Source organism: Pollachius pollachius (genome assembly GCF_949987615.1).
Source record: "Pollachius pollachius genome assembly, chromosome: 1".
NCBI classification, from domain to species: Eukaryota; Metazoa; Chordata; class Actinopteri; order Gadiformes; family Gadidae; genus Pollachius; species Pollachius pollachius.
Genome location: NC_136934.1, coordinates 51,813,874 through 51,838,887, shown reverse-complemented (window position 1 = coordinate 51,838,887; position 25,014 = coordinate 51,813,874). Strand labels below are relative to the sequence as shown.

At 43.7% G+C, this 25,014-nt stretch overlaps 2 protein-coding genes and 1 long non-coding RNA gene across 3 annotated transcripts; 2 read left to right on the top strand and 1 right to left on the bottom strand.

Annotated features, from left to right (window-relative positions):
• Nucleotides 1–809: 809 nt before the first annotated feature.
• LOC307072239 (FXYD domain-containing ion transport regulator 6-like) lies at nucleotides 810–5,410 on the top strand. Its single transcript, XM_079731463.1, has 9 exons — nucleotides 810–1,088; nucleotides 2,432–2,512; nucleotides 3,583–3,606; nucleotides 3,835–3,858; nucleotides 4,547–4,621; nucleotides 4,765–4,801; nucleotides 4,900–4,946; nucleotides 5,061–5,108; nucleotides 5,201–5,410. The coding sequence occupies exons 2-8, from the start codon at nucleotides 2,461–2,463 to the stop codon at nucleotides 5,063–5,065; spliced, it is 264 nt and encodes an 87-aa protein (XP_079587589.1). The 5' UTR covers nucleotides 810–1,088; nucleotides 2,432–2,460; the 3' UTR covers nucleotides 5,066–5,108; nucleotides 5,201–5,410.
• A 1,773-nt stretch (nucleotides 5,411–7,183) lies between these two features.
• Nucleotides 7,184–9,189, top strand: LOC307088003. The gene is made up of 2 exons (XR_013812528.1): nucleotides 7,184–8,207; nucleotides 8,310–9,189. It is a non-coding gene; the product is annotated as an uncharacterized lncRNA (long non-coding RNA).
• A 776-nt stretch (nucleotides 9,190–9,965) lies between these two features.
• Nucleotides 9,966–17,412, bottom strand: nfkbid (nuclear factor of kappa light polypeptide gene enhancer in B-cells inhibitor, delta). The gene is made up of 12 exons (XM_079747113.1): nucleotides 17,262–17,412; nucleotides 16,259–16,407; nucleotides 15,983–16,016; nucleotides 15,573–15,754; nucleotides 14,504–14,652; nucleotides 13,360–13,465; nucleotides 13,133–13,279; nucleotides 12,780–12,831; nucleotides 11,713–11,870; nucleotides 10,792–10,908; nucleotides 10,481–10,645; nucleotides 9,966–10,320 (listed from the first exon to the last, which is right to left on the bottom strand). The coding sequence occupies exons 4-12, from the start codon at nucleotides 15,729–15,731 to the stop codon at nucleotides 10,249–10,251; spliced, it is 1,125 nt and encodes a 374-aa protein (XP_079603239.1). The 5' UTR covers nucleotides 15,732–15,754; nucleotides 15,983–16,016; nucleotides 16,259–16,407; nucleotides 17,262–17,412; the 3' UTR covers nucleotides 9,966–10,248.
• Between the last annotated feature and the right edge of the window lie 7,602 nt (nucleotides 17,413–25,014).

Genomic DNA, 25,014 nt, shown 5'->3' with positions numbered 1-25,014 from the left:
AATGGTAGTGGAAAGAAAACTAAAGGAAGGGGGAGTAACTGGCGTTTGTATTTCAGCCGGCATTATATAGATTTAAATCGAGTACTGTACTGCTGTATTTGCCTTCTGCTACTGACTGAGGTTATTGGGGCTGAACGGAGGATGGAATTCGGCAGCGTGGTGTGGTTTACCTCGGGTAGCCACAAGCCTGTGCTAGTTATGCTACACCGCCCCAGGTTGCAGTCTTGATGTCGTACTGCTAAATATACTAATGGTGCATTACTTAATATATAACATTTTCTGAACCCGAGACCATGCATACATCCAACGTGCTTCACCTCATTTCACGTCCAAAATTCCTAGCTATAGATCCACAAACGACCAAGTACATAGTAAGCAGCTGCACAAACTGAGACAGAATATTCCGCTGATAGGGGATCCAGAATTGTGGCGTTATCCTGGTCTACCAACACGCAATTTCCGGTCTTCGACTTCCTAAGAGTTGTCTACACCTGTTAACAGTCCCCAGCGATAGAAGAATAACAACACGACAAGAACAACAATGAAAACGATAATAAATATTAATCGTTGACGAATCATTTTACAACAGAATACCTGAAACGCATAACGTAAACCATCGGATACCTCTCTATCGGAAGTACCGCCCACTATCAACGCTAAACCCATGTAACTGAAAGTCCCGCCCTCTCTCTCAATAACGCTCATTTGGGGCATCCCATCCCTGGGCTCCGTCGTGAGAGGAGACCGCCTGGAACGAGGTCAGGTTATTTAGGAGATCAACCCCAAGTGCCACCCCCTCTAATCCCGAATGTAGGGACGGAGGAACGACCACCACGCCCCCCACTTTCTCTCACGTCTTCCCCACGAGTGGGATTAATCGTTTGGACCCCTGAAGAAACTTACTCCAAAATTTGAAGCCGATTTAAGACCGCTTATTTTTTGGACAGGCCTTGCAGGACGGTGTTTAATATCCATCAACAAACGTTTGCATTCTGCATCAATACCATCTTCGCTGGAGTTCAAGATAAAAGGTTTTTCTCTGCCTTCGATCAAAACATCAGGACACCAGCTGACAGAACCCAGATCAGGTAGGTCTCAGAGGTGTTAGTGCTTCAGAAGGTGATGTTATTCGAGGAAAACACGGTCTGTTAAAATACAATTGCGCCCATTGATCAACGCTTCAGTGTGTAAACTAAATGCCTTTCTGCACACGTGACTCAAGAGTTTGAAAGTTTTCCATGAACCGACCAAAATAATCACTTTTCCTCCATGGTCAACACTTAAATGTTTATTTCATGAAGGGATTTGTTTCATGAATGTTTAAAATAGTTAGGTGGCTCAGCTGAGAAGGATCTACACTTAAATAATCAGACAAAAACCGAACTTAAGTTTTCAAGTGTGTTTTAGTATTTGATCAAGTGTGGTTTATCGTTTAACTATTAAAAACTACTATTTACCTAAATAAATCCACTTCAAAAGATCCTACACTTTAATTGAACAGTTTAAAAGATAATGCACGACACTTGCACCTTATATTCACACTTTAAAATATAAACGACCTATAACTTAATATACACACTTTAATAGATAAACTACCCTTGAACTAATATAAACACATTAATAGATAAAATACCCTTAACCTAACATAGACACTTTAAACCTTTAAGCTCTGTGTTAAATTCCCCAGAGGCCAGGCTATTGGGTCATACCATGTTCACATTCTCAGGGGGGTTGCTGTTTGGGTTGGTTGAGCCTCCCTGGAGCCAGGGAAAGGCCCAGGGACCTGTTGTTGCTTTATTTTCCCACTATCAGTAAGACACACCAGGGAATGCGACCTTGGGAGTTTTCTGCCAGAGAGGAGCCGTCATCATGTGGGGGGGGTTGAGTCTGGATGTATCAGAATCAAGTGTATCTGAGCTGTGAGCTTCTGTCAGAGGAAACCGCGGTGCTCGTGAGAACTGAGAAATGTGAGGTGCAGCTGAACCCACCAGCAGCTTAATATAGTCCGTTTAACGTTGCAGCATCGGGACTCTTGTTATTGTGGCCCATGCATCGTGGTGCATCGACCATGGTGAACACCATGGGGAACACACCGTCATGCATCATGGTGTGTTCCCCATGTGTCATGGTGTTCACCATGGGTATAAAGTATTGCTCGGACCCACCCACACCTCACACTCTTATGGCCGCAAGGGTTTAGCAGATCCATCGATGACCCGATCTGCAGATAATTAATCGTACGCCTTTTTGATTATCTTGATTATCGTTAAGTACATGAAATGGAAAGAACCTTTTAATGCTTGCTAGAATCAGAAAGCAGCTTCACCAGAAGCGATGAATGAATTATGGAATGTAAACGAATGTAATTTTTTGTTTCACTTTCACTTTCCACCCGACTTCCATTGGCTGGGGTTTCTGTCGGTTCTTCTAGGTTCCCCTGCAGTCCTCATACCGGTTGGGATGGAGCTGGCTGTGCTACTGGCCGTGTGCTGCTGGCTGTCCCCGGCCTGGGGTGAGCAACCTCACTCTCGGCCCGCTGGCGACGGTAGCGTTCTCCCGCCGTGCTCCTCACTCGCTCCTTGTTTGGGCTGATGTCTGGGGAGCGCCGCGCTCCCGACCAGAGAGCCGCTCCGTGGGGGGCTAGCTGTGTTAGCCCCTCCGCTACTACATCGCAGGTTCCATGTTCAGGGTGCTTTCCCACATTCCAAACCATTTGTCTCCAAGCGTGTACTGAAGACGTTTACATTGAGGGTATTGAGCTGGCAAGAAATAAGAGTTATTGAAGTATTTCTACCTCCATGAGGAAAATGAAAATGAAAATTTTCATTTTTCATTTTCCATGAAAGCCTAAAGCTTTACTGGAACTCAGACTGTAAGCCCCTCTGGACTTTAGTCATGAATACCTCTCCAGTGTTCTTAAGCTTCAGCACAGAAAACATGGCCGCCGCCCACGTTTACAGGTCAGCCCATTTAGGGCAGCCCCCCAGTGCCGGCTTCTAACAGCCCACCGCTGACTCATACCAGACCACTCTCAAGCTCTACTATACCTCTCTACAGATCTACGCCACCCTACACCTAATTTAGACCTCTCTACAGTTTTAAGGACCCCCCCTTCTACAATATATTCAAACTAGTTCATCTTCCCAAGTAGTCATAGGTCATGGGGGCTTTTGCTTATTTGATAAGATAAATCTTAGTTTCTGTCATTTTGATGAAAAACCAAAACCGATTTATCAGATACAATAATATATAGACATCTGATATTACGAGGGTAGACCATCCCCCCCCCCCCCCTCTTTATGGGACCATGCCGTTGTTTTACCGCAGGATAGCCCTGCTATATAATAACAGTTTCAAACTGAAGAGCTCGCCCATGAGGCGGTCCCATGGTAGACTTATGCCTTTGTTTCTGCATTCATGTTCTTACTTGATTGCATGACCGAAACGTCTCATTCTCGCTCACTCAATCACCCCACTTTGCATTTCCCTTTGATTGCATGTTGTGAAGTTATTGTGGCCCAATTTATAGTCTTCTTTTTGTGACATTTTGACTAACAATCTCTTCCTTGCTTCCTTCAATAGCCTCTTCCATGGACGACGCCCAGTGTGAGTATGGAGGAATAGATCACATATTGATATATATATTGATATTTTCAGGTCCACCTGAAAATATGTTGTACATACATCGTTATGTTCAACTCCAGACCGTCACCATGATAACTTATTTTATTTAGAACTCACTACTAAAACTCCTATTTTCTTGTAACGTTTTAAGTCTATGATGGTGCTGAATGCGCTCTTATTTGTGTGTTTCTTTTTGTTTTCTTTGAGCAGACAGCGACAGTGCCTTTAACTACGGTGAGTGACCCGTTCTCCGGGGAGCATCTGGGGGTCAGGCCTGCTTCCTTTTTCCATTCATTTGTTTTCTCATGAAGAAGTGGAACACATTCACCCAGAGGTCAGAACGCTCCACTGCCAACAAATAGTTGAAATCCTGCCTACAGCTGTTGGTGGAATCCGGCCTACAGTCGGTTGGTGGAATCCGGCCTACAGTCGGTTGGTTGAATCCGGCCTACAGTCGGTTGGTTTAATCCGGCCTACAGTCGGTTGGTTGAATCCGGCCTACAGTCGGTTGGTTGAATCCGGCCTACAGTCGGTTGGTTGAATCCGGCCTACAGTCGGTTGATTGAATCCGGCCTACAGTCGGTTGGTTGAATCCGGCCTATAGTCGGTTGGTTGAATCCGGCCTACAGTCGGTTGGTTGAATCCGGCCTACAGTCGGTTGATTGAATCCGGCCTACAGTCGGTTGGGTGAATCCGGCCTACAGTTGGTTGGTTGAATCCGGCCTGCAGTTGGTTGAATCCGGCCTAAACTTTGGAAGGAGTTGAATAGATTTCATGATGGGTTTAATCAATTTTTTTTTTAAGAGCTTTTCATTTAGCTTCTCAGCTAGGAGAGTAAACACAAGAGCTCCTGATGTAGCTTCTGAGCTAGGAGGCTAAAGATAGAGACTTTCATGACGCTTCTGGTGTATTTGTGTTTCAGATTATGAATCACTGAGGATTGGAGGCATGGTATTTGCTGTGGTCCTCTTCGTCCTGGGAATTGCCCTCATCGTCAGTAAGTACCAAGTGACACCAAGCGGCATGCCTCCGCTGCCCTTTGGTGTCACTGCTGACTGTCTCTGGATCGAGAGATGTGCAGTAGTCTGCTAATGTTGATGTGGTCAACTTAAAGGTTGAGATGTTCTCCTCTTTCATCAGCTCGGAAGTGTGGCTGCTCAAAAAGTGAAAAGCCAAGGTAAGAAACAAAAGGTGGTAATAAAACTTAAAAATGGAAGGAAATACATTTGGAAACTAGTCCTATCCTGTTCCTAATTATTTGTTTTTTATTTGTAGTGCCCCCAGACCTAAGGCTCCTGATGCAGAAGCAGGACTTCCTAGCGGTAAATACCCCCGTGTTTAAAGTCAGATTACAATAGTAGGTTACGTACAATTTCATGAAATCATAATGCGTGATTAAAAATATAATAATAATACAATTTGAACCCTGTCCACAGCTTAAGAGCCCTGATTCATTCACCTGTAGAGGAGTGGGTGTAATGCAAGTATGCCTAAAAAAATTAACTACTTTTAGAATACTTTCTAAAGCTTATTCTGTCGCATAAAGAAAATAATTCCGACTTTCTATTTTCCGTAGCTGTACAAAATCCTACCTGCAGATGACAGTACAGACCCTCTTGTGGTCAGCAGTACTGACTCCTATCTGCAGGTGGCGACATTGGACCTGAATTACTTATGTGAAAATCTTAAACAAAGTTTCGGTTGATTCTTTCAGTGTTCTGTCTTAATTTTTCTATTTTATCGCCATTGGCAATTTTTAATTGTATAGTACTAAATGTGAACTGTTCTTTTTCTGATACATTTTAATAAAATTACGAAGAACATTAAACTACGTTGTCTGTGTTCGATGTTTTATTTGCATTGATGTCAGGTCTGCAATGAACCTCACGCGTGGTCGTCAATGCAGTCGGCTGTAGAGCAGGCTCCTCATCAAGGCCTTCTGCAGCAGGGCTATCCTGCGGTAAAACAACGGCATGGTCCCATAAAGAGGGGGGGGGGTGGTCTACCCTCGTAATATCAGATGTCTTTGGGGGGGATCTGTCATCGATTATTTGGGCACACATTCAAACAAGCATCCCGCAGTGCTCAAGTCGACGCTTCATGACAACTTCACTGCAGATCTGGACTACAGATAATGCTGGTGAAGACACTGATAACATTTTATTTTCCTTTGTCGACACTAACCACGGTAGCTGCAAGCGTGCATAAAACACCCGCTTTGACCTGTACACGTAAATTCCCAACGAAGAGGGAAAGCAGCTGATGTTATTGCTGCTGTGGTACCGCATTGCTTTGTATTAGTCTCTTGGGGATAAGCCATGGAAAACCGCCTCTTATTATACAGCCATGCAGGCCGGTGGGCGGTGCACTGCAGGCCGGTGGGCGGTGCACCACATCCGCTGCAGTGACGTGTCTGGGCCAGCAGGGTGCGCAGTGTGGAGCTGACGGTGCAGCGGAATAAGGCGCAGCTCTTCTCTTCTCCTGTCCAGCAGCAACCCAACCGTCCAGGAGCACTTCTCTCTCCTTCTCTCTCCCGTCGCTGTACTCGCCATCCTTAAAACCTCAGAGCCGGACCCTTTTTAAGACTGAAGGAGAGAGAAGCCGCAAGACGCCGTCATGTCAGCCACACAAGGTGAGTTTATCCTCGTCTGTCGTTGGTTTTATTCCTCTTAATTTGGGTCATTTAAGAAACGGTTGGACTCTGTAAGGTTCAGAGAAATAGAAGACGTTTTTTTTTTTTTTTTTAATTGTGACGTGAGGAATAGATTGGTGCATCAATAACCGCTTGCCAAAAGTTGAGCACTGGTGCTGCATGATAGTTGCAGTCTAATTAAGATGAAATGTTCTTATATTTAATTACAGATCAATTATGCATTTGTGTTTAGAGCTACAATCAGTAGAGTATTCGTTTAATAGAATGCATTCGTTTGTGTTTGACAGTGCAACATCTCCAATGAATAGGTTAGATAAAGAGGTTGCTGCATCAGTTGCAGGATGCGGAACAGAAAGCGCCAGCTAAGCGAGTCTCATTGATCAACAAAAAAAAGCCGCAATTCTGACGTAGGCTCCTGTTAATTGTGTGTCCTTACCTATGCATCTCTACTATAGGTTTATCTTTGAGATGATATTGTACCAACTCATCCGCTGTGGGCCTATGGGGATGTCCATCACTATTGATATCGGCAGAAAATAAACCTTCCTTTTCTTTGCAGAACCGATGTACCCAGACCAGAGTGACTTCCATTACGGTGGGTGGGCTTTCTGTAACGTGGCATTGAGCCAGGTTGTTTGACATAAATAATGAATCAGGATGGTTGTGAATTATACTGTATGTTTGAGTGAGTGATGCTTCACGTTTGATCCTTTATATTAAGATGTAATCCATCGTAACGATTCTTTCCCTCCTTATAGATTATGAGACATTACGGACCACAGGTGTTATTCTCGCCACAGTATTGGCTGTTTCCGGCATTCTAATAGCAATGAGTAGGTATCATGTTTCCCTCTTTCCCACATCGACCAGGCCCTCCCCAAATGCCCCAATATAACCTCTGTCGTTTATATTTCTCAAACAGGTAAAAAATTCACAAATTGTGTTAAGTCGTCCTCCAAGTAAGCGTCGTGCTCGAGGCTCGTGGATGACCAGCCTGTGCATGCTGAATGAGTCTTGGCCACGAATCCGCCTGCTGCGGACAACACCCCCCTCCTCTAACCAAACGCCCTGTAGCGCCCAGAACGCCTCCTCTATCCCCCCTCCCCCCCCCCCCCCCCCCCCCCCCCCTTAACTCAGAAACACTCCCGACACATCCCGGAGCCAACCGGAGCGCCGCGTCTCCACCAGACTGAAACGCCCCGCGCTTCCCCGGCCCCCTCGTGCATGGACCCGGGGGGCAGTCTGCGTTGGGGCGCAACGCTGGGCTGAATGTGTTGCTAGTGTGGGGAGGGGCGGTACCGTAGCTAACGGCATGCTGCTTGAACAGAACGCCAGTCTGCTGCCAGAGTCAACAGCATGAGAGGAACCACTGCACCCTGGAGGGACGTAGGGGTACCCTGTAGTCAGATATAGAGCTGAGCATCGTGTGTGTGTGTGTCCCTGGAGGGACGTAGGGGTACCCTGTAGTCAGATATAGAGCTGAGCATCGTGCGTGTGTGTCCCTGGGAGTACGTTGAGGTAACCTAGTTACATATAGTTACACATTGTGTCCCTGGGAGTACGTTGAGGTAACCTAGTTACATATAGTTACACATTGTGTCCCTGGGTGTACGTTGAGGTAACCTAGTTACATATAGTTACACATTGTGTGCCTGGGAGTACGTAGAGGTGACCTAGTTACATATAGTTACACATTGTGTGCCTGGGAGTACGTAGAGGTAACCTAGTTACATATAGTTACACATTGTGTGTCTGGGAGTACGTAGAGTTTCTTATAACGTTACACGTCAGGTCTTGTCGTGTTCTGTTCCTTTCCTCCGTTTGACACCCAAAGCCTGTGCTGTGTTCTGACTCCTCCCCCTGTCTCCCCCCGCCCCCCCTCCCCCTTCTAGGACTCCCGCTTCTGGAACCCCCATCCCCAAAACAGAAGGTAGGACCGTCTCTCCTGCCGTGTTCCTCCCCACACTGCAGTACTCCTGGTTGTGATGGGGCGGGGGGGGGGCGCCGGTCTTACCCTGCTCTGTGCTGTCAGTTCCTCCCCAGACGGTGTAGGGGGGCCTGGACCCCTCCCGCCACCAGCCGCCATGGGCCCCGGGCCGCGCTCCTATGGCTGACGGACAGCCGCCAAGTAGGAGGCTGACAGGCCATCGATCCACATAATTCATACACAGTATTAGGCACCGTTTCTTACGTCTGCGCCGTCGTCCGCTTTCGCATCGCAGTTCTCAACTCTCAAAACGCAGAATGTATTAAAACACTGAATAAACATGGATGCACGTGAACGGAGGAACGGGAATGTGAGGCCGCCCACCGGCTCCCTGTGAAGATTCCCTCCTCCAGAGTAGACGGACTGCATGACGGGAGGAGTCCGATATAGTAACGATTGTACCGTAGAACCCTTTGCCTTGTTAGATGATGGGGCACTCTTTAGACATTTTCAAGCAAAACAATGAAAAGCATGAATTGAAACTGTTCTTAAAATGATGTTATGGAATATGTTTTGTAAGGTTTTGTGTTTCTCCCTTTCTTGATTTTATAGGTTTATTATGAGGTTTTATTTAGCATATTTTAAAGCTCCCGTGTGATCTGCATTATAAGGATATCAGTTATGCATCAAAGTTTAATTCAATGTTGATACAACATAATGTCCTGGTGCATATTGGACATTGTGAATTAAATATATCAAATGTATTTCATTGTTTGGTTTTAAACCTTTTCTCAATTGTACGTAATATTCCTCATGATCACAATACCTGACGTTTAGAATTGCTGTAGGATTATGACATCATGATGTTATAATCCAGATTACAGAGATTTATAAAGTCAGGTTAAATAAACTCTACTCAGCAAGACTTGTTTGGTCCTTAATAATAATATGAATATCTATCTGGCAATAAATCTTCTCTACCCATCTTCTGTCTATCTAAATCTGTCCTCCCTGTTTGTCTGTCCGTCTGTCTTCCATTCATCCATCTGACTATAAACATATAGTGCATGCAGATATTTAACTTTGTAGAGTAAAATATACTTTCTTCGTCAAAGAATAAGATTTATTGTTGGATGTCAGGATGTAAAGAAAATATTACAAAGGATGCTTCTTAAATAAAGGGTAATCTTAATACATGGTTTTCCGGGCAGTGAGGTCAACTGTGTGTCATAGTTTGGCATTATAGTCAATGTGACAGTACTTTATTACAGTGATTATTATAAAAAAAGACTCAACTTGAGATCAGAACAATGACTCATACATTGATGTATATCATTTTTACATGGGACCCTTTGAGTCATTATCACAGGAAAACACCTCTTTGCACAACAACAAAGTATGCATAAAAGATTTTACATAGTAAAAAAGCACAAATGAATTCCCAGACATGCATTCTTAATATAAGAACACATGACATGAACAAAACAAGCATTGTTCATCAATCAATATGACTACCTCATCAATATGATGAATACTAATATGAGTCATAAGAACAATTTCAAAGAAATCAACGCCGTATAGACTTAGACACATCAGAGTGTGCAATTATTTATGCTTTGGTTCGCCCACAAATCTTGGAGCTAACCAATTTGACCAGATCTGAATTCTTGATAGGACATGTTAAACATGTTTCAAACCCATTTCCAAGGTGTCTTTTGGTTCTTTATCTTAAACGCAGCTTCTAAACGTTTCTCCTGCAGAACAGCGTTCAGCAGAACAGCTCTGGACTGAACTCATCTCCAAGATCCTTCGTTCTAAAACCTGTCAAAAAGCCTTTCTATCATAAGTAATCCTAATAAAACTCATATTCATAATGACCCACACGGCAACCTTGTTTTGTTCTCGAACTGAACAATAATCACATACGAAAAGCTCCAGAAGATCCTCCAAACTCCCCCGCCTAGACCCACGAGTGGCGTGGTCCGCCGGCGACCGTCCACGGGTCGCGGTGGGCAGACGTTGGACGCGGGGGGGGGCGCTCTGGTTATACCTGGTCCTGAGAGGAGGACTTTGGGCGCCTGGCAGTGGCTCCGCGTCTCCTCAGCAGGAGCTTCAGCTGAAGAAAGAAAGGGAAAAATGAGCCTTCATTTAATGTCTTTACTGCAGAAGGGAGGGGCTCTGGTCCCTGTAGGGCTGGGTTAGGGGGGGTCTCTGGGTTGAGGGTGGTCTCTGGGTTAGGGGGGGGTCTCTGGTTTAGTGGGGGTCTCAGGGCTCACCTGCTCCCCCTCAGGTCCTCTCTGGAGCATCTGGGCGGGCTGGAGGTGCTCCTGGTTGCGGACGCCGGGGTCCGCCCCCTCGCGAAGCAGCAGCTGCAGCGTTTCCTTCTGGTGCGCGTTGCCATGGAGACTGGCTGCCATGTGCAGAGCCGTGTGGCCGTGAGCCTGTGCATGAGGGGGGGGGGGGGGGGGGGGGGGAACCACCGAGACACAGCTCAGTACAGATATCTGGGGCCGCATGCGATAAAAAGCCCTGAATTTTGAGTGCGATGAAGTGACGGTGTTTTGTTCTGCAGCGTTCGGTGGCAAACCTTCATGTTGACAAAGTGCTGCATGTTGGGCAGAGGGATCCTGAGCAGGTAGCGGACCAGCTCAATGTTGCCCTCCTTCACGGCCACGTGCAGCACCGTCATGTTGCTTTTGATCTCCTGGTAGAAAGTAGAAGGTAAGGTTTGGTCAAACAAACTGCGCAGAGCGACGGATGGAGAAACGCAGAGAGCACTGCTCTCATGCTGCGGGTTTTATGATGATTAGTACCACTGTTCACTCAGGACCCAGCTACATAAATCTGCCGGGCTCTGTTTAACTGCATCCAGATAAAAGCCTAGAACAGTAGTATGTGTTATACCGTATTGTGCAAGACAAGCAAAAAAATGTAATAACACGACCAACCTCTTTTCCTAGTTTTGACACAGACACACACACACACACACTGCCATTTTGTCAGTGTGGGTGCCATTGGGATTTAGTTTGGCCTTAAGGGTTGAGGGGGGGGTTCATGTAAAGTGGCTGAGTGCTGTGTGACTGGGCTGTGATAAAAAACTATTCAAACTAATTGGCTTGACTTGAATATCAAGTTGCTGTAGCTCTGGTATTAGGTGCACGGATGGGCAGGGAGTCACGTTAATCTAAAGAGGCCTGAAACACTTTTACACTGGGGCCAGAATCCTGGAGGTTTAAGGCTTGCTAGTAAGTGACCCTCCACCAATAACCACATCTGTATACCACCCATTACTATTACACTGACCCACCATCGCCCTCTAACAGTGATCACCAACCCCAACCCCTTTAATGTCTGCCATTCATCAAGCGGTGGATTCAGGGATGAGCAGTCCTCAGTTTACAGGCCGATTCAGGGATCAGCAATCCTGAGGTTACCGGACTGAGGCTGATTAAGGGATGAGCAGGCCTGTGGTTACAGGCTGATTCAGGGTTCAGCAGCCCTCCGATACCTGACTGAGCAGCGAGGCCCCTGCATTCAGCAGCAGGTAGAGGCAGGACAGCCGGTCCACTGGGGCGGTCTGCAGGCCGGGGTCCCGGGGCCTGGAGCCGGACGGGGGTCTGATGCTGGCGCAGTGGGCCACCGCCGCGCAGTGGAGGGGGGTCATACCTGTTGGGACGAGGGGAGGGGTTACACCTGGGGGCACAGCTGGGTGGAGACCTGGAGAAACGACTGGGTATACACCTGGAGACACTACTGGGAATATATATCTGGAGACACTACTGGGTATACACCTGGAGACACTACTGGGAATATATATCTGGAGACACTACTGGGTATACACCTGGAGAAACTACTGGGTATACACCTGGAGAAACTACTGGGAATATATATCTGGAGAAACTATTGGGTATACACCTGGAGAAACTACTGGGTATATATATCTGGAGACACTACTGGGTATACACCTGGAGAAACTACTGGGTATACACCTGGAGAAACTACTGGGAATATATAGCTGGAGAAACTACTGGGTATACATCTGGAGAAACTACTGGGTATACACCTGGAGGAACTACTGGGTATATATCTGGAGACACTACTGGGTATATACCTGAAGAAACTACTGGGTATACACCTGGAGAAACAATTTGGTATACACCTGAGTGGACACCCATGTATATACCTGGAAAAACTACTGGGTATATACCTGGAGACACTACTGGGTATACACCTGGGTGGACAGCTGGGTATATACCTGGAGAAACTTCTGGGTATATACCTGGAGAAACTACTGGGTATACACCTGGATAAACTTCTGGGTATATACCTGGAGAAACTACTGGGTATACACCTGGATAAACTTCTGGGTATATACCTGGAGAAACTACTGGGTATACACCTGGATAAACTACTGGTAATACACCTGGAGAAACTACTGGGTATACACCACCTCTGGCTATACTGGTAACAGTTGGATAAAGCTCTATATAACATTTCACTGTTCTTGTGATCTAACGGGTATCTCTCACATAGCTTAACATAAGTTCTTCAAGTTCTTTGAATTGATATCAATACCTTCAAAATTGCAGGCTTCCTTTTCCACAGCGAGTCCTGAGGATAGAATGACCTAAAGAAACACATTTCATCCTGTTGAAATACTGCATGAAGCATAATGAGTTCATTTAATAACAAAACCTACTTCTTCTACTACTACTACTACTACTACTACTACTACTACTACTACTACTACTACCACTACTACTACTACTACGAGTACAGCCACCACTATCACCACCGCTACCACTATCACTACCAACCACCACTACCAGTACCCAACCACTACTACCACTATTACCACTACCACCACCACTTCTACTACCACTGCCACTACTACCACTACTACTACTATACTTCTACTCCCACTCTACCTGCAGCACGGCGGGGAAGCCGCTGCTGGCGGCGAGGTGCAGCGGCGTCTGCCCGTTGACGTCGCAGGCGTTGACGTCGGCCCCGAGCGCCAGCAGGTCCTGGGCGATCTGGGGCTGGTTGGCTGTCACGGCCACCAGCAGAGCAGTCTGGGACACAAAACGCACTGTTAGACAACTCTCTCGCAGAGAGGACACGGAGGCTTTCGACTCTCCGGGGAGGGGCGCACCTTGCCCTTGTGCTCCCTGGCATCCAGACGGCCGAGGGCCCTGAGCTTCTCAGCAGCGGCGTAGGCCCACTCCCGGAGGCCCTTGGCAGAGTAGATGTGCAGGATCCTGCGGAGACGAGAACACGGTTCGGGCTCAGTGGCCGGGAAAGGGAAACCTAAGACAGAAACGAACGGCGGAAACCCCTCTGAGCGACGTCCCCCGAGCCCCCTGTGCTGATAGCGGCCGGGGTTAGGCACTAAGTGCTTAGTCAGAGTTTCTATTAATCTGTAAAGCAGACGGCTGACTCATACTTTCACTCACACAACCGGGATTTCTCTCAAAGGACATTTACATCTCGCTGTTACTTTGGCCGTTATCGAAAAATGAGGAACCAATGATTAGTTTGTGACCTTTAAATCAAACCACAATGTGTAAAACAATGTTTCACACAGGACAGGTATGCACGGCGTGATGTTCATCTCTCTCTCTAGAGTCTTCTAAGAGTTGTGAGTGGTGCAAGAGGATGGTCCTCTTACCCATGGGTAAAAACATGTATCTATATATCATGTATCTATATATCATGTATCTTTAAATCATGTATCTACATAACATGTATCTATATATCATGGATTTTTATATCATGTATATATATGTCACGTATCTATATGCCATGTATCTAAACATCATGTATCTATAAATTAGGATTCTATAGATAATGTATCTATTATAATGTATACATCATGTATATATAAATCATGATTCTATAGATAATGTATCTATTATAATGTATCAATACATCATGTATCTATAAATCATGATTCTATTGATAATGTATCTATTATAATGTATCGATACATCATGTATCTATAAATCATGATTCTATAGATAATGTATCTATTATAATGTATCGATACATCGTGTATGTATAAATCATGATTCTATAGATAATGTATCTATTATAATGTATCTATACATCATGTATCTATAAATCATGATTCTATAGATAATGTATCTATTATAATGCATCGATACATCGTGTATCTATAAATCATGATTCTATAGATAATGTATCTATACATCATGTATCTATACATCATGTATCTATAAATCATGATTCTATAGAAAATGTATCTGTACATCATGTATCCAGGCCGGCAGACTCACGTGTCCCCATCCTCATCCTGCTGGGTGTAGTCCATCTCCCGGACGATCTGCCGGGCTTCCGCCAGCATCTGAGGGTCCAGCTGGGGGCCCGGGGCTGGGGCAACGTCTGGGGGCCAGAAGGGAGTTGGACCGGCATCCTTAGCAGAGCACTGCAGAGGAGAGGAGGGAGATGATAACATACTGTTCAGTAAGTCACACATCACGCGATACAAAGAAGGTTGATACTACAGTAGTAATACAGTCACATACAGATCTACAATACTGTAACGCAAGTACTATTGTAATCAAATACAATACTGCCACGTAAGTATTAGTCTAATACAATATAATACTGTAACATAAGTAAAAGTGTAATAAAATACAGTGCTTCAACTTAAGTGCTATTGTAATAAAATTAGGGCTGGGCAATTAGGCTGCGATTAGTCGCGTAGTATGGTGAGTTAACTCGCGATTAATCACACTTTTAAAATTATATTTTAAATCCACTCCAATTTCAATTAAATGAGATTATCAAATGGAATGACAAATTATCCTTCATACCACATAAGCATACCTAATGAGCAAAAAGTAGGCCAAGCGATCTTGAGGGAGTTTTATTGACTCACTCAGTGTGGGTCACTTACTGAAAGTGTAATTTAATTGAAAAACAAAAATGATTTCTGATATGAATGTTGACAATCTGTGGGCAAAACCTTTCAAAATGAAAGTAAAAAACGACGCCCGTTGATGCATCATTTGTATTAATTGCGTTAAAACAAGATTGCGTTAACCACAATGATTTTACTTTTGTGCTATTGTCATACGATTCAATACCTTGACTTTTGTAATATTACTACTATTGTAAGACAGTGTAAATATTCAGCATCGGAACATTTCTGTGGAAGCTTTCAATCCTCGGCTGCTGCTATTAAGGCGATCCACGATCCAGACAGTCGAACTAGAAACACGATGGCTCCACAATAAGAGCGCAGTGACTACCCTAGTACTTATGATACAATATTACATTGTTTTAGACTAGCAGCGTCCCTCTATGAAGGGGCCCTCTGTGAAGGCTGAGGCCAGGGCTTACGTATGTGTGGGGCATGGTGGTGGGTTGATATCCCTCCAGCGGGAGGCTGTAGCTGGCTGGGGCGGGGCCACTGGGAGGGGCCGGGTAGGCGGTCCACAGAGGCCCAGGGCCGTAGTAGCTCTCTGCTGATGGGGCCCATTGCTGCTCGCTCAGGGCCATGTCTGGGTAGCCGGCTGGGGCCCCTGGGGGGGGGGCGGTCACATGGGTTATCTCCAGAATGGGTCCCACACACCAGAATCAAACGGACTGGGTCCTTGTATGTTTACAACACACAGGTCAAAGACTGATAGTAACACTAGACGTGAAACACGTTTTTCACTTTCACTTTTCTTCTAGCGGTGGTTTGATTTTTTGGGAACAGTGTCTCTAATACCTTCCCTGATACCTTCTCTAGTGGAACCATTCCTTACCTGCAGAACTCGTGGACTGGGCTGCTGAGGAGCTCTGCCGGCAGAATAACGAGAGGGTTACACACACAGGCTGACAACTCCTGGTCATCCAGTGAATACTACTGAGTCAGTCAGTCAGTCAGGTAGTCAGTCAGTCCGCCGTGAGGGATTGAGTGAGTGAGTAAGTGATTGTGTGTCTGAGTGAGTCAGTGAGTGAGTGAGTAAGTGAGTGACTGTGTGATTGCGTGAGTGAGGGAGTGAGTGTGTATGTGAGTGAGGGAGCGTAGCGAGTCGTACCGGCGGTGCAGTGAAGGCCTCAGGGCTGGTTCCTGCCAGCGAGCAGGACTGACCATCTGAAGGATCCTCACACAGAGCCTCCCGCTTCCTCTTCTGCTCCAGGAGCTCCTTCACCGTGGGCAGAGGGTAGCACAGCTTTTCCTTCGGTGCTGTGGATCCAGGACATGGAGAACCACAGGAGAATCAAAGGAGAATCACAGGGGAATGAGGACATGGAGAATCACAGGAGAATCACAGGAGAATGAGAACATGGAAAATCACAGGAGAATCACAGGAGAATGAGGGCATGGAGAATCACAGGAGAATTACAGGAGAATGAGGACATGAAGAATCACAGGAAAATCACAGGAGAATTAGGACATGGAGAATCACAGGACAATGAGGACATGAAGAATCACAGGAGAATCACAGGAGAATGAGGACATGGAGAATCACAGGAGAATGAGGACATGAAGAATCACAGGAGAATCACAGGAGAATGAGGACATGGAAAATCACAGGAGAATCACAGGAGAATGAGGGCATGGAGAATCACAGTAGAATTACAGGAGAATGAGGACATGAAGAATCACAGGAGAATCACAGGAGAATGAGGACATGGAGAATCACAGGAGAATCACAGGAGAATGAGGACATGAAGAATCACAGGAGAATCACAGGAGAATGAGGACATGGAAAATCAGAGGAGAATGAGGACATGAAGAATCACAGGAGAATCACAGGAGAATGAGGACATGGAGAATCACAGGAGAATCACAGGAGAATGAGGACATGAAGAATCACAGGAGAATGAGGACATGAAGAATCAGAAGAGAATGATGACGTGAAGAATCACAGGAGAATGAGTACATGAGGAATCACAGGAAAATAATGACATTCAGGACATGAATATCCACATGACATAATGTCATTTAGAAGATGAAGATCCACTTGAGATGACATTCAGAAGATGAGGTCCACAAGAGAATTAGGATCTATACTGTTGCAGGTTTATGTTGTGTACCTATGATCTTTGTTTTCAGGATGTAACGGGTGAGGAATGATCACTAGCTCAACCCTACTCTCAGCATGATCACACCATGACGGCATTTCCATCATCGTGCCCCCAGAGACCACTTCTAAGGTACGTCTGAGAGCCTGGGACTTTGGAGAGGGTGAAAGTGAACGCCGCCGACACCTTTCCACGCCGTGTGGAACCACGGAGAGAACCGAGACACCTCTTCCACGAGACACTGGAGCTCCTAGGATGGTGTCACCACGGCTCATCTTCTGCTTCCTTTCTCGCTCCGTTACGCTCACCATGCAAAACCCCAGCCCTTCCTGCCCAGGTTACATCAGCCCTGTGGTCTCGTGCTGACATAGAGCGCGCCCCCCCCCCCCCTCCGTACACACATGCTGGTGTTTAACCAGAGGGGTTGAACTGTTCACGTTAGCAGTGCAGGCGCAGTGATGTGTAGGATGCTACTTTTCATTTCGAGGACTACAGGAGTTTCCCGATTCGTTTCTATTCAGACACATGTCTTTGTTTACGTGTTCGGTTGTCGGTGTGTATTAGGGTGGCAACCGGCAGGGGCCTTATGATACGAATTACAGAGTTTTGAGCACCGAAACAATACAATAAGCGACGGTCATTTATCAGACCCTACCTTTATCGTGCATCCCTAGTTAATATTGCGATATTACGATTTTTTGTTGTGTTCTACAGGTTATTGTTTAAATGTATATAAACAGAACAGAATGTTGTTAATGGAAAGTGACCAGTAGTGACTATATCCCCCTTAATAGGACTGGGCAATTATTTGACACAATGTATACATACTTCAGAAGTACTTTTGAAGTATTGCGGAAGCAAATAATCCAAATCCCACACAAATGGATTTCTTTCCCCCATCCCTGCTCTGTATGACACTTTAATAGAATAAAGATTTGATAAACGCATCACATTAACAACAATATCGTCATGGTAGGCAAATTATCATTAATAAATAATGAAGAAGAGTCATAACTCTCAGATATGTTATCCACCATTTTATCTCCAAGGAAACAGAGGGAGAGGGGGAAGTTTATGGTCCAGCGAAAAATAATAATAATGATGACGTGCTGGGTTTAATAAAAAATGAAAAATGAAAATCTCATCGATTGTTTCTGTTGAAAAAACTAATATTTCTTGGTGAAATATATGATACCGTAATCCTGTCCCTCAAATCAACTTTGCATTTTCAGTGTTAGCTATTGTCTTTATTTTAAGAGTTATTCTGATTTATAGTCTAAAGAGTGGTGGTCAATACAGGCTCTTTTAAACACAGATCCTCAACCCGACAGACACAATGAACGCTCCTCGTCCATTAAGCGTTTTGGAGAGAGATCTTTTATTCATGACTCATAGTTATAGTTTATAGAATGGGAGTGACACTGTTATGCATATGAGATGATCAATTGTAAAGTCCGACTTCAATCCCCCCTTCTCCCTGCTCAGTCTTTTAAAGTAAATGCCATTGATTAGTCACGCATACTAAAGATGTTTTCTGCCTACACACAGAAGGGTCTAACACACAGCCTGTGATGGGAAGAGAACATGTGAAGATACACTTCACCTGACATTTAAGAGAATCAAATGTCAACGTGATAGAGAGTCGGGAGAGACCGAGGTAACATTTGCTAAAGGTCACAGGGAAGCCTGCCCAGTAGTTTGCGGTAAGGAAGGGTGAGGTAAGAGAGTTGTAAGGTAAACGGCGTAAAGGTAGCTCGCGGTAGTGCGTAAAGCCATGGCCAGCGCGCCGCCCGTGGGCGGAGGGGATTCCACGCTGGTCCCCTGACCCGTTTGGTAGAAAGGTTACCGATGAGAAGCCATAACAGGAGCGGTGCTTCCCGGACTTTCACCCCAAGGATTTGCATACACTCACGAAACCGGGTCCGCTGTTCTCTTACTGTAATCCGACCGAGGGAAATAAACGAGTGGACGACAAAAAGAATGTCGCCTGCAAACGATTCTGTATTCACCCCATCCAAATACAAGTTGTAAACTAACTATTACTTATTTTGAAATCCAGACACTTGTTAAAACGGGAAGTGAAATAACGGCAGCGCTACGTCAGGGTTTCCCCAATTGGCCATTTTAACAGATTGACGTCATCATCATCATCATCATCATTATTATTATTATTAATATTATTATTATTATTACTATTATTATTATTAATTGGAATGTCATGTCAAAAACAAGATGAATCCTAAGCATGTTTTTCATTAGCCTATATATTCAGACCCGGGCTCCTGCAGTGAGCCATCTCTCAGCTGAGACCCAGAGACACATGTCAACAAAGAAGTTGAATGAATAACATGTCGACTCACATTTCTCCCAGTGCATCTTCTGTCTTCAGCTGCCGACTGTGTTCCAGGTCAGAGCGTTGTCTCTTTGATGCCTCAGTGTGTGTGTACTGTGTGAGATCTGCTCCATGCTGCCACACATGGTGTTAATATATCGACAAGACGGAGTATGGGCCACGCCCACATTCACTTGTCGCTGAAAGTTTCCGACCTTTCTTTCTGCTTCCCTCCCTTTGGTAAACCTTATATTTTCGACAAGTTTCCTTTTCGTCCTTCCACGTGATAAACGGAGAAAGAAGACATAAAGAAAGAATATATTTTTTTAAATAATCAAAATGACCAATTCAAAATCTATAGGCTTCTGCCTTAATCTACTTATAAGCATCTGTGCACTATCTTCACAAATACAGATCATTTTAAGAACGTTATGGAAATAATTTCACCCGTCAAGATTTTAAAAAGTTAGGACAGAAAGAAGGATGAGAGGATGAGAGCCATTCAGACAAAGTAAGACAGGGATAGTGAACTTGAAACATGCTAAATGAGCTGTTTGACGGGAGACTGATAAAGATGTTGGAATTGTGACTGAACGTGATTTACTCCATGTGTTCTATTTAATAACACCATACTTAACTAGAAAATGCATTTCTGCAGAAAATGCGGTGAGTGCTGTAGTACAAAGTCAGGTAGAAAATATGTTTTAATAGAACCACATAGATTAAGACGTAAATACATTTTAAATGGCTTAAATTAAGTGAAGGGATTTGAACAGAGTTCAAAAGTCTAAATGGAGTAAACAGTTCAATGGTTGGACCAAATAAAGTGACAGCTGAATGAAAAGCGCAAAGCATTGATAAAAATGCAGAAATGTAAAAGGAATTAAACTGAAGAATCTGAAGGTCAAATGTATTGCAGCGCACTGCTGAAAAATCTAAAAGATTAAATCGAAAACTGACGCTGAATTGCATTATCTGAAATAGAAAAGTGCTTAAATACATTGTTACAAAAGCTGGAAGCTAAACTGTAATACTGTCAAAGCTGGAAGGTATTAGTGGTACTAGCTGTAGTAGTAGTAGTAGTACTAGTAGTAATGGTAGTAATAGAAGCTGAAGTAGTAGTAGTTGCTTAGTAGTAGCTAAAGAAGTAGTAGTAGCCTAGCTGAAGTAATAGTGGTACTAGCTGCACAAACAATATGCCATATGAAAGGAATGGTATTGATTGATGTTTTTAGAAAGAATTATAATAATCCCGCCATTTCTTTTTTAAACCAGAGAAATTGTATGTGCTCGCCTAATGCTGATTTTTCCAGCCTAACGTTATTAAGTAGTCCAATTGGGCGGGAAAAATCACCCAATCTGACAACGTCCACGCGCTTTAACGTCAGCGTAAATCAATCCAACTGAAAACAAGATGGCATGGAACTTAAACTGTGATTTTGAAAAAGTATAAAGGTAATCGAAATTCTTTTTCCAGATATTGAAGATACAAGTGTGTTGATTTGTTAAACCTTTGAATGAAGGTTAACGATAAAATATTGACCAAGTTACAGAGTCTGAAGTAGTAAGCGTCAGAGAATGGGCGGACGGCTCCGCTATCCTCCAATTCAATTCAATTCAATTTTATTTGTATAGCCCTTAATCACCATTACAGTCTCAAAGGGCTTAACAAGTCAAATATTTATGACACCCCCCTTTACCCAAGCCCCCACAAGGGCCCCCCCACAATTGACTTCCATTATAAAAAAAATAGTGTTTTAAAAGTCGAATATTTTAAAAGGTATAAAATAAAAAAACGGAATAAAAAGAAGCGCGCAATTCCAAGCTGAACATTTTAAAATTGGAATGGAGTCTCTAGGTAAAAAAATGAGGAAGGAGATAGGTCCCAAAGTTTGTAGAGAATAAGAAAGAAAGAAAGAAGAAAGAATAAAAAAAAACAGATGAGTGCTGCTCCCCTAATTATATTATTCCACAGAAATGTAATACATGCCCATTTTGAACCACGTTGTTTTGATGTGTTCAGACTTGCATATATATATATATATATATATATATATATATATATATATATATATATATATATATATATATAATCAGGGTGCGATTTGTGAAAAAACCAGAGGGGGGGATAATTTTGAGAAACATTTTAAAATGTTTCAAAATGAAGACGGACCCTGTGTATTTTGGTTGTTAATTATTACGATGTAATGGTGAAAATACTTTGGGTGGGGGGGATAATTTTTATCCCCACCGAGGATAAAAATAATTCAGCAGAGGGTAGGACGTGTAAACCAGAGGGGGGGATAATCCCCACCATCCCCACCGGCAAATCGCACCCTGTATATATATATATATATATATATAATCCCAGTCCCACGGAAATATGTGACACTGTCACATCCTTTAATCTATTCATTCGTGATCTGGTACACGTCATTTCAAATTTTTCTTGCCAAAAGCACAAATTTCAAACTCATTCTAAAAAGAAGAGATGAGGCAGCTACCTTTTATATATATATATATATATATATATATATATATATATATATATATTGTTATGTGCAGATCTGCTCCATGTTTTGCAGTTCTCCTGGAGCTCCTCCTTCAGCCCCTCCTTCTCCTCGTTACCTGGCACCTGCTGTTGCCTTTAAAGCCTGGGACGCTTCACTCACTCGGGGGCCAGCCAGGGCTAGCAGCATGGCCCCCATTCACCGGTTTGATTAACCTTTGTTACAATAAACCCAGTTTTCTTAGATTCAATCGCTGTTTGTCTGCCGGGTTCGAGCCGGGTCGTAACAATATATATATTTCGTTGGCTCTACGGGATGTTTCCTGACTTGTGCTTTGGTAGTAACTAACCCTACTAGTAACTATTTCAAGTGTGTTTTGGTATAAACTCATTTTAAGTGTGTTTTGGTAGAAACTATTGTTGACTATTTTAAGTGTTTTGAAAGAAACTATTGCCGACTATTTTAAGTGTGGTTTGGAAGAAACTAATCCTACTAGTGAATATTTTAAGTGTGTTTTGTTACAAACAATGAGTGACTATTTTAATTGTGTTTTGGTAGAAACTATTGGTGACTATTTTAAGTGTGTTTTGGTTGAAATCGACCCTACTAGTAACCATTTTAAGTGTGTTTTGGTTGGCCTACTAGTTTTGTACGACCATCTTTTGTTATTACAGTTTTTTTTCAATTGCTTGAACACAATAGACACATGCTTAGACCAAAGTAACACAACTTGATGTTTTTGTTACGATACCTTAAACACATGTAACAATTCCTAAAACAAAAGCGCTGCTTTGCACTTTAGTTGCAATTGTGCAACACACTTTCTCCTTTCTGCAACACACTTGCTCCTGCACACTACACACTATTTCAAACATAAGACACTTCAAAAATGACATCTCAGTATATCATTGGGAATCTATTCAAAATACTAAACACATTGGGTAATTGAAAATACTTAAATACACACCTCAAAACACTTACTTACAAAACTGAACACCTATCAGCCAGCTACAAAAAGGCCAAAGGGCAATTGTGCACGTCCCGGGGCAGCGCGGGAGAAATATATCACTGTGTGCCGCCATAAGCCTTTGTAACTGCACCATCATGCAAAAATAGGTCCCTACAATATCCAGCATATCATCACACTTCTAGATGCACTTCATGATGCAGCTGAACAGGACAGATCAGAGCAGCCCAGGTTTGTTGTTGTCTGGGATAATGTTTGTTTCCATCGAGCTGTTTTGGTCCGGAACAACAACCATAAACAATTTGAAGTCGAAGGCCTATACTCGCCATTTCTAAAACCTATAGAAGGTTTTTTTTCGGCTTGAGGATGTAGTGTATATCCATAAGCCAACCAACGCACAATTGCCTTGTTTTTCTGTTTACAATACAGTTGTGTATTTTTGGTTAATTTTTGTTATATCTTTGCTGAAACTGAATTTACTGAACTGTAAAGTACTGTACTGCAATGTACAGTATTTAGTATTAGATGTTTTGGTTGTTGTGGAAACGTGCCTTCTGTGGAACTGAATAAAAACAGTGAATATGGAAGACTGCAATGTTTTATATAAAGTAGACTAGTGTGTTGCTGCTGATCTGAAAGTGTATTCATATGATACAAGTGTGTATCATTTTGTCATCAGAGTGACATTTTGACAAAGGAGTTAGGTTTTGATAGAAGAGTTTCAATTTGACATAGATGTGAATGGTATATTTCTCAGTGTTGTCTTATTTGCTTGTGTGTTGAGTTTTGACACAATGAGCCAAGTTTTGCAAAATGTGTTCAAGCAATTGAAAAACACGATAATTGTGCGTGGGTGGCCTTATGGATCCTCGCCTTGTGTGCTGAACCTGTCCATAGATTGACCTTACTTCAATGTCCCCACAGGCCCGTTCCATTGCCTGCAGAAGAGGCATGCGGGCATGTGGTTGGCGGTCATATACACTACAACCTCAAGCCAAAAAAAAGCCTTCTATAGGGTGTAGAAATGGCGAGTGTACGACTTCAAATTGTTTATGGTTGTTGTACCAGTTCCGGACCAAAACAGCTCGATGGAAACAAACATTATCCCAGACAACAACAAACCTGGGCTGCTCTGATCTGTCCTGTTCAGCTGCATCATGAAGTGCATCCAGAAATGTTATTATATGTTCAGTATTGAAGGGACCTAGTTTTGTTTGATGGTGCAGTAGCCCTTGAAGGCTTATGGCAGCACACAATGAGATATTTCCCCCGCGCTGCCTCGGGACTTGCACAATTGTCCTTTGGCCAATTATGTTACAACCCTGTCGTCTTGTTTTGCTGAGGTTGAATCCAGCCTCATCAATGTAAATAAATTCATGAGGCTGAGAATAAATTCAGCTCCATCCATCTCCAAGATGCTCTGTAACAAAACAAAATACATGCAATACATATTTTGGATGGCATTACTCCAAACACTCAACTACAGTACTACACAAACAGAACCCCCACCCCATCAAACAGGTACCTGGTAATTCCCTGAATGTATCTATGTAGTACTGATACAATGGCACATATTCAGCTGTAACTGGATGACACCAATACTGTATTGTAAATGTTAAGGACTGTAACACTTACCTGTACATATTCAGGTCGAAGTCCTTTGACCCTGACACTGTTCCTCTCAAATGGGACCCTGTACAATTGCTTTATGGCAATTTGGTGCTTTACCAAGATGCGTCTGATAGTGGAAATGCTTACTCGCTCTATGTTATTGAATACTTCTCTATCTACAGTATTTGTTGCTGTAGCTGGTTGAGACAGATTGCATTGTTTGCTCTGACCAGGTCCACAATGGCAAGTTCCTGCTGTTGGGTGAACAGGCGCTGGCGTCCGTCCCCAGAAGGTCTTCTAGTCATTCTATAGAAAAAAGCAACCACAAAATGTTACTGTATTGGT